The 10,650-nt window shown below is 30.9% G+C and overlaps 1 protein-coding gene and 1 long non-coding RNA gene across 2 annotated transcripts; both read right to left on the bottom strand.

Moving 5' to 3' along the window:
• Positions 1-1,457: 1,457 nt before the first annotated feature.
• On the bottom strand, positions 1,458-2,596 carry LOC122590855. The gene is made up of 3 exons (XM_043763035.1): positions 2,173-2,596; positions 1,733-1,960; positions 1,458-1,588 (listed from the first exon to the last, which is right to left on the bottom strand). The coding sequence occupies exons 1-3, from the start codon at positions 2,594-2,596 to the stop codon at positions 1,458-1,460; spliced, it is 783 nt and encodes a 260-aa protein (XP_043618970.1).
• Positions 2,597-9,228: 6,632 nt separating this feature from the next.
• Positions 9,229-10,636, bottom strand: LOC122585749. The gene is made up of 2 exons (XR_006321773.1): positions 10,398-10,636; positions 9,229-9,620 (listed from the first exon to the last, which is right to left on the bottom strand). It is a non-coding gene; the product is annotated as an uncharacterized LOC122585749 (long non-coding RNA).
• Positions 10,637-10,650: the final 14 nt, after the last annotated feature.

The raw sequence follows: 10,650 nt of genomic DNA, 5'->3' as shown, positions 1-10,650 counted from the left end.
ACATTTTAGGTATTTTTTTTAAAACAACAAAAGAAATATTAGATACTACATATATATATATATATATATATATATATATATCTTTTAGGTAAAATAAAACAAATATTAAAGTAAAACAAATAAAACAATAGGTTTCTATTTACTGAAAATCACCGTGCATCATTAAAATCTTTTTGTATCAATTGTTTCGTGAATCTTTGTGCATCAATCTAACCATGATCTATGGGTCAAAATCTTGTCTTATTTATTTTACTTTAATACTTGTTTTACAATACTCAACCCCTATATATATATATATATATTAAAACGAATAAGAGATAAGGCCCTTCCTTCAACGCCTTCTCTATCGGCTCCTCGTCAAGCTTTTCCAAGAAGAGGTTGGCAACAAAAAAAAATTCAGCCATGCTCTGAAGCCTTCGTTATGCAGAGAAAATGTGAAAGAAGAGGGGTCGACTATGCATGAGAAAGAATCAACCAATTAAATAAAAACGAAATATTTATTTATTTAATATTAATTTTTTTTTTAAATGAAAAAATAAAAATAAAAATTAGTGGTATTTTATCTTGCAAGGGTTAGTAACAGTAACGGTGTGTTTTTGTAAATGAAGCCAAACAAAATAATAATATAACATTAATATTAATATATGATAGTAAAAAGAAAAAGAAAATACATATTAGAATAAGTCTAATATCCTTTTAAAAATTGACTCTTGATACTTTTTATTTCAAAGGATGAAATTAAAAATAAAAATGAATGGATTAAATTTGTCGTATAATACAATGTTAAGAAAATTATTAGAATGAATATAGAAAATCTAAAAAGAACGTGAAGAAAAAAGGAGTCGAGTCGGAGTCGGAGAAAGCCTGAGTAGTAAGTGCCAAAGTGGGCTGTTAAATTATTGATGATGGTCCATCTATTTCTACTGTTGCTCGCATTGCATCCAAGAGACAAAGAAACATGGGCCCGTCTTTATCCTTAACCACTCCCTTTATGGAAAAATATCTACTACAGTACCCCCGACCTTTAGGTACTTTGTCACACACACGCTGGTAACTTTTATCAATCCTGAATCAAGACCACTTTTAAATTGCTAAGACTATTAGGAGTGGGGGATAAAGGGGGCTCCTCATATGGGGGCGACTTGCGACACGTGGTGGGGCTCCCTCTAAAAGTTGCCCTTATTTTTTTGTGGAGTAAGGCTCCTCTTTGGGGTAGCTCCTCCCATTATTATATTAATTTTTTTTTATAAAAATATAAATATAAATAATATATTATATATTTATTTAAAATACAACTAAAAAGTTCATTAAAATTATAAAAAAATTACATTACTTAACTAAAATTAAAGTATGAACTACATTAAACTGAAAACTAAATTATGACTAATAATTCAACAAACTACGAATAATACTTAAACTAAAAACTACATTACACACATTTTATTTATACTAAAGTACTACTCCTCATCGCTAACATAGTCGATTATGTTGAACTCGGGGTCGTTGTCGGGTTGTGCATCACCACGCCTCCTGTTTGCCCATAGATGATCAACCAAATCCGCTTTCAGCATATTGTGTACTTCCCTATCTTAGACGGCTGTCCCATTTATACTTATATATAACTTAAAAACAAGTTATATAACTTAAATATATACATATATTTATAAATACTTATATATCTAAATATAAATATACTTAACATATATAATTAAAGACAAGTTATATAACTTACTTGTAGGCGCTAATCCGGAAATGATTTCCTCTAGAACGGGTGACGATTCGAATACATTAATGTCGTTGTTTGATCCTTGTTTTCCAAAGTAGGCGTTCCAAATCCATAAATCATAAGATGCAACCGCCTGAAGCATCAACGACGGGTGTCCGACATCACCTCGTGTGTGTGTGCCCCGCCACGCTGTGGGACACATGTCCCATGCCCAATGCATGCAGCCAATACTACCTATCATGCCGTGGAATCCATGAACGTCATCATGAACCTCATACAAACGTTGGAGATCACTCCAAGTAGGTCTTCGTAAGTATACGTCTTCATACAATTCGCGTATACATTGTACGTACAATTTAAATAAATATATGTAAATTTATGCAATATGTGTATATATATATACGTAATTATATATAAGTTAGATATATAGATATATATAGTTATACCTCTACAAAACTTCTCAAGTGTCTCACGTGAAGTCCTCTCTGACATCTCCAAATACTCGTCGAAAAGGTCACCAGTTTGTCCCGTTGCTAGCTGTCGAAGTGCGGATGTACACTTTTGTATGGCGCTGAAACCCAACTTTCCCGACGCGTTGTATCTTTGTTGAAAATATGGATATTCCGCCTCCAAGTCACCACTTATCTTAAAAAATAAACGCTTCGACATACGAAAACGTTGCCTAAACAGTCTTTCATTATACGTGGGATTCTCAGAAAAGTAATTACGCATCAATCTATCATTTGCCTCAACCCTTCGTCGAACAAGTGTTTGTTCGACGAAAGAATCCCGGGCAGAACTGGGCCTCGTCTTGGGCAACTCGCATTGCGAGTTGAACGGCGGCAATCGCGACACTCTCGACCGCGTCATCGTACTCATCGAAACCGGAACTAGTCGTGGACTCTTCTTGGCTAACAGGAGCGGCCGATGACGCGGAAGACATATTTGATTTTTTAGAGAGAAAAGTGTGAAAGATTGAAAGTGTTTTAGTAGGTTTTGTTAAATAGAATAGTGAAGTATGTATATATATATATAAGTAATGTAATTTTAATTTTTTTTTTTTTGAAAACTGGTACAAAAATAGCCGTTGAACGGATCTTTTTTTTTGGAAAAGTAAGCAAAATGGGGCGATGAATATTTGCCGGAAGGGATGCATTTTGGTGTTTGCCGCCCTCCGGGACGGTGTTCCTTGCGGCGTAGGGGCGGCGAAGGAGCGGTGTCGGGGCAAAAGACCCCACACTCCGAATAGTCTAATTACATTCATTCATGTTTGAAGGGAATGTTGGAATAAACATGATTCGATTCGAGTAAGAGCATAAAGCCTAATTGCTATTGATTTCGGGTTCCCATAACAAGATGATTGAGTAATAATGGGATGAATACGACTGATGTTATGCACGAATTAGTTGAGGAAGACACACGGTAAGAACACTTTAAATTTACATTTTGATGCATTAAAAGTCCATAAAGCTAACATAGTGTATAACTAATTATCATTAGTTAAGTGTTTAATAACACATTGGTGTGTCAAAATCCAGAAAATCATGTTTTTTTGTTTTATGCATCCATCTTGGATGCATATTCATCAAAACGATGCATCCAACAAAAAAACGTGATTTTTTCAATTTTGACGGATTAATGTGTTGTTAAACACTTAAATAATGATAACTAGTTATGCACTATGTTAGTTTTATGGACTTTTAATGCATCAAAATGATGTTTTAAGTGTTCTCACCGTTTTTATTTTAAGAGTGTTTTTAGTTGGATGCATCATTTTGATGAATATGCATCCAAGATGGATGCACAAAACAAAAAACGTGATTTTTTCGATTTTGATGGACCAATGTGTTGTTAAACACTTAAATAATGATAATTAGTTATGCACCATGTCAGTTTTATGGACTTTTAATATATCAAAATGTAGTTTTTAAGTGTTCTCATCGTGTTCTTATTTTAAGGCTGTTCTTATTTGACGTATGTAAAGTGGCTATGTACAGTGTGGCACTACTGGACTCCAAATATACGAGTAACGAGTAATACGGAGTAATATTTACACTAACACATCAAAGGTCGGCATAGACATGCCAATGGAAAGAGAATTGGAATGGTGCATCTTGCACTAACGACTTAATTGTATATATTAGCCCTACTAAAAACTCTATCCAATTGTTTGATAAATAATGGTGACTATTTGTTTGGAAGATTCGGGGTTTGATAGCGTGAAAGATTCGGGGTGACTATTTGTTTCAAGTTGGCTGTTGATGTAGTATATGCTTAGTCTTGTTGTCTATCTCTAAATGTCTTTTTGTTTAGAATAGGCTTGTTTCGCTTGTTTTAGCTGATATTTCTTTGTAATTCTTTGTTAGCATGTATAGGACATGTCCTATATATGAACTAGTGCGATAACTTAGTCGTACTACTTGTTTTGTAATGCGTTTTGGGTGATATAAAAGTTAACGGGGATAACTACTCCATTTACCAAAAAAAAAATATAAATGTGTGGTGAATGGTGATTATGGGAGATGATATGGAACATTGTTTGCTAATTAGATGTTTATATCTATAACTTTGAATAAAATTTTTAAAAATAATAATATCGTCCATGATTATAAATGTAAAAATAACATATTTCATACTTCCATATATGGTTACAAAGTTACAAGTGCAGACGAATTGTACGATAATTATATTATATCAAAGGTAAATAGTAAATACAATGATAAAAAAAAATCACAATTTTTAGAAACAATGAAGTTTCATAAAAAGGTACATTATAAATATGTTGTAGTGTAACTTTGATAGATTAAAGAATAAAAGGACGATAATTCTAATCTCGTAAGTATTCTATTGGAAAAGAGTTAGTCATATGTTTAAAGCACTGAATTGAAGCATCTTTTGATTGGAAAAAAAAAACAAAACAATATCGCATATTCGTTTGTGCATTTTCGTTGACGCACTAGATTATACGATACGAAGTACAGGCGTTCAGCAAACAAAATGCCAATGACCTGAGAGAAAAAGACGAAACTATTATTGCCAGTAGGTATGAGAATAATAACCTCAAACCCGACACTCGTTTGGGATCCGACCGAGACCGAGACCGAGACCGGCCCAACCGATAGATAACGGTTTGGTTCTTGGTTCACAAGTTCACCACATTTCGGGTTTCGATGTGGTTCGGGTTAAAACCCGAGAATTCCTGGATTAGTATATCTGGATTCTGTAACGTTATAACACCATTGTCGATAATAATATAATTTTGAATCTTTCGATTCTAAAGTTATTATATATCTCGATTGATCAAATGTAGCTAAATTTCCTTAAGCCTATAACAATACTTAACTAGATTTATTCCCGTATTAAAAATACAGAAAATAACCACATTTTTATTATTAAGTAAATGAAAATAAACTGTTAAATTAAAAATTAAAAATATAAGGAAAAACATAGTAATAATTAAATTTACCAAAACAAAAGTTATTTGATATATTTTTAATACTAGGTAAAACTCGTGCGTCGCACCGGTCTATATTTTACACTATGTTATTCATCGTGAATGACATGCTATAAAAAAAAAATATTATACCCGTCAGTTACACGTATGGATAAATTTGATTGTTAAGATATAATAATGTACTTAACTGTTATTACATAAAATCAATAACTATGATTATTTACAACTTAGGCCTCTGCCAACCGTCGACACCATCTTTCCTCTTCCTCACTGCCACATATCAGCTATTCTCTCTCCTAAATCACCCCTTCCTCACTCACTACCAACCCTACCTCTTCTTCACCTCTTCCTCACCCCTTCCACAAAACAAAAACAAAAAAAAAACCTAAAAAATTCATTTGGCCCCTCAACCCCTCTCCTTCCGTCCTGCCCCTTCCACCCATCGACCACCCTTCATCGACGAACCCCACGAACCACTTGTTGCCAATGCATTCCTTGTCGACGGAAGTGAGGAAGAGCCCACGAACACTCTGTTGGCTAAGACTTATAATTTTCAATGATAAAAATCTACTTCATCAAAATATTGTTTAATGAAAGAAATGATATCCAAGGCCATGGAGATGGAGTCTCGCCACTTATGCTTCATTGATAAGAAAATGATATTATAAATCATTTTGATGATAGTCACTTGTCAGAAATAAATGATTTGATGCAAATAACAATATAAATGTCAATGAGATTAGTGACTCATTGTATTGATAAAATTTCATACATATCTACTGTGTATTAGAAGGTCCTAAATTTGAAAAATACTTTAGAAGCAAGAGTAAAAGAAGTTGTTATTCAAAAGAAAGAATGATCTGAGAGTAAACTTTAGAACATTATTATTTTGTAGAAACGTTACTGAAATTTTAATCGTAATGAAGTTTAAATTGATTTGAAATATAAAACCAACATATACCTTCAAAGAAAAATTAAAGAAACTTTTATTTTAAAATGGAAAAGTTTAGACTTTTGGATAAAAATTTACTTTTAATTATCATTAATAAGATGCTTATGTTTTATACTTTCATTTTTACTTTTATAGTTTTACTCTTATCTAATAAGTCATTAATCATGGAAACTAATTCCTACAATTTATAGTTATAGCAAGTAATTATTTTAAAGATATGAAAATAAAAAATAGTTCTTGAAATCTAAATTATTATTTTCAAGATTAGTTTTTTGATTTTTATTCTTTATATCAATTTTTTTTTTGTTTTATATCATACATTTTTATCAAATATAACTTTTTATATGATAACGTCATAGATATAAAAACATTTAATAAATGGGTGAGAATTGGTTATACATACTTAGTTGTATATTGTTAGTATTTTAAGATCTTTAAATAATAGATACTAATATGTATATAGTCTTAGAATAAATAAATGATAGTAAAAATGACAACATCATTATTTTTCAACATTTTTTTACCTATATTTGTCAAATTGATATGTTATATAAATTTAACATGTCATTAATTATAGAAAGTAACTATTTTAGTGATATATTGATGGAAAATAATTCTTAAATTTATTATTAATTTTCAAAATAACTTTTTCGATAGTTTTTTACATTATACTATTTTATTTTGTTTTATGTCCTACGATTATCATATTTTGAGTTTACATAAATATCAATTATAAATGTTTAGTTTTACATCGTTAGTATCTAATGGTATTTAGATAAAATATGTTACCAATATGTACATTGAGAGAAATTCGCTTCTGGGGTATTGTTACAAAATAGCAACATCATCATTTTTCAATATCTACATTTAACTTTATATTGTTACAAAAGATATAATTAACATACATATCCTACTAATAATTTTTGATACAAAATATTTTTTTAATAATAATATCATTAAATTTCAAGATGTCTTATTTATAACCATTAATTATATTGTAAGTCATAACGACAACTTAATATGTTTAGCCCGTGTATTATATGAGAAATAATCTAATTATAAGTTTTATTGAAAACTTAATACGTTTAACCCACGTATTAATTTAGTTTAATAATGAAAGTGGTATTGAATTATTAATAATGGGTATTAATTATCAAAAATATATTGTTTCTAATTTGGAAAATGACAATATTAAAACATTTTTGTTAAATAAGAAAAGAGAAAAAGGAATAGGAAATATATGTAATCATGTGGGGACAATTTTACTTTTATATACAGCTATATATATTATAGTTTATTATAGAATTAGATGGTGAAAAATCAACAAATTGGTTGTGGTTCATTTGGTCAGCGTGTTGCTTTGTTATCTTCTTGGTCGCTAGGTTCGACTCCCAGCAAATACTCTCATTTTTGAATGTATTGTTATAGGCTCGTTCACATGCCGACAAGGCAGCCAATTTATCCACTAATGATGACGTAGCTGCTGACATGTCTCTTGAATCAATTTTGTGACGCCACGTAAGAAATTGCTGACGTGACAGGCTAAGAGAGTGCAAAACGAGCGATTTTTGATAGCTCTTTATATATATATATTATATATATATACTGATTATATAAATAATATTTTTAGACTTTTTGTGAAGATGTGTTTCTAATAATTTATATATTAACATTTTTTTAACTTTTCTTTGATTGAATAAAAAAAATATAAACTTATGAAACTTTTTTACAGTTTTTTAAATATAATTAATATTTAAAGTTTTTGTAGATTTATATTTTCTAATTTGTAATTATTTGTAAAAGTCAAAATTAATAATAGAAATCAATTTGAAAAATTTTCAAGAGCAATAATTAATCGATAGGTTAATAAAAACTGTTTTCTTAACATATAAGAAGCTATATTAAAAGATGAAAAATGATTAATGTGTATAATTTATATGTCTAAAAATAGGCTTAAAAGAGAGATCATGACATGTGACAGGACCAAAGATATAGTTGATGAAAGAGAATAAGTGAGTATGTAATCATAAGAATGTTGCTAGCGATGGTAATTAACCTCGTTAAGTGTCATCTTGAAATCCATTTATCTACAAATAATAATTAAAATGGATTAATCACTGGATGAGCAACGAACTTTCCTTTTGTACATGGTTTTCCAGTAAACAGTTTTATTGACATATATTCCCCACAAACTTGTAAAATTTATACGATGGTTCACCAATTTTTGACCTGTTACTTAATAGCCGGTTAAATACATTTTTCCTCTAATAAAATTGTGACGTGGAAAATACGTGGAAAAAATTAAAGAATTTAATCATCAGACTACCAACGAACTTTTCTATTTGTACATGATTGTCCAACAAACTTGTAAAATTTGTACATAGTTCACCAACTTATTACCTGTTTCTTGATTACCCTCTCTTTAGGTGATGTGACACTTAGTTGATAATGATGTGGACTAATAATAAGAAGATATAGATTCCAAATCACCAAAGGTATATGAAAATCAAATGTTTTTTCCCATTTCTTCCTTTGGCATGAACCCTAAAATGAAGTATATCTTCTTCATTATCTAATATCCGTAACATGGGTGGGGGGTGGGGGTGGGGGATATATTTTTTTGTATATATCTTTGTTGATTCGGAATTCATATCAGAAAGATCCCGACTCGACTTTTAGTAAAAATTTGACCAATTGACTATATTGGACCAACCCAATACTTACAAAAATTTAAGACCAAATAATGTGAAAAATTCAAAATGATCAAATTCAAAATCTAACAATTTGGAACACCTTAAAGTGTTAAAATAAACATATCCTATAAGTTTTGGGACTTGAAAACGTCGGATGAAGCTCCGAAAATTTTTGCTCGAAGTCAGAGGAACTACAGCCGCAAGCACGGTCGGCCGTGCTCTGCATCCGTGCTTCCAGAACTGAACATCATAAAGATAATACTGCAGACGCTAGCACAGTCAGTCGTGCTTGCGTCTGTACTCTTACTGCACAAACTTGGTTTTCTAATTCACAACCATTTGATTTCAAACACTTAGAACCATTACAAAACATATCAAATTTCAAACCAAAAACTACAAAATATAAACGTAATAAATCATTAGTTTTATCATTTTGCAACAAAAGAGGTATATGACTTGTGGATGGTCATACGAGTCAAGACACCATTTCATACACCATGAAGTACTTCCTCTTTTTTTTCAATAAACACATTCTTCCTAGACCATTTACAACTTGCGACACTTTCATAATAACATTCATTACCATTTACCACAATTTGACAATTTAAAACTAGACACATCTAGATTATCCAAAATGACCCGTTTACATACAAAATGGGAAAATGGTCAAGAGCCGAGTTCTTGGGACTACTAATCCATACGTGCACCTAACAAAATATTATCCAACCTTCAAATTATACTTCGGAGATCAACAAGCTTAATCACAAAGTCTCTTTCCCGAGTTTCTTGGTTCCCCTAAAAAGGATAAAACAACTAAAAGGTAAGCGATTGCTTAGTAAGTACATCATAACTATATGCATACATATTGTGGCACCATCATATCATTCAAGTCATAATACAACATATATGGATCCATATAAATGCCACTAAATGCATTGAGTCGTCACCCGGCACCGTGGACTCTCAACAATCACAATCAATCAATCAATCGAATGTTAACATGATTTAGTATGTGATTACTAAATCATGTTAACCTCACAATACGTCACATATAAGTATAATGTACTTACCTTAGCCACAATAAAATATGATCAAAAAGTCAAGTTTTCTTTCAAGCACCTAATGTAATCATACAAAATTCCATAAGACTTCTAGCCAAATTTTCTATACAAACTTAACCCAAACCTACCAAGTCACCCATTGTAGTGTTTGGCTAATTCATCATTTCATCAACTCATTGCATACATAAACTCATCATTTTAACAATTACCATGTTTTCATCACATTACTCTATCATAATACAATCATTATTCTCATCTTCCATTTCAATAACAACAATAACAATAAAATCAACACTTTAGCCAAACACCAACAAATAGGATGACAATGGGGATTTAAGACTTTATCAATAACAATATTCAACAATTTATCTTCCCCAATTTCTTAGGGTTTCTTTTTCTTGAATTTCATCTAACCAAAATCCCCAAATTTGTTAATGGTATGAACTCAAATTTCTAATAATTGAGACAAACCCTAATTCCAAGAATATAATAATTAATCACTAATTCTTACCTCAATAGATGATTGAATTAAGCTATTGAGCAAATCCCATTTCTCATCCTTTCCTCTTAGTCATGACACCGCACACCCTCCTCACAATTTGATTTATAATTGATTATGAATCTAAGTGATTTAGGGGAAAGGATTAATTTGATAAATTTGATGATATAAACAATCTCTCAAGATTTCTAGATGGTGATAGAATGAAGAAGAGAAGGAAGTGGAGTATGAGTCAAGAAGTTTTTCAATTGCCTGGCACTTTGTG

Source organism: Erigeron canadensis, chromosome 1 (genome assembly GCF_010389155.1).
Source record: "Erigeron canadensis isolate Cc75 chromosome 1, C_canadensis_v1, whole genome shotgun sequence".
Taxonomy (NCBI): domain Eukaryota; kingdom Viridiplantae; phylum Streptophyta; class Magnoliopsida; order Asterales; family Asteraceae; genus Erigeron; species Erigeron canadensis.
This window is presented reverse-complemented; position numbering and strand designations above follow the sequence as displayed.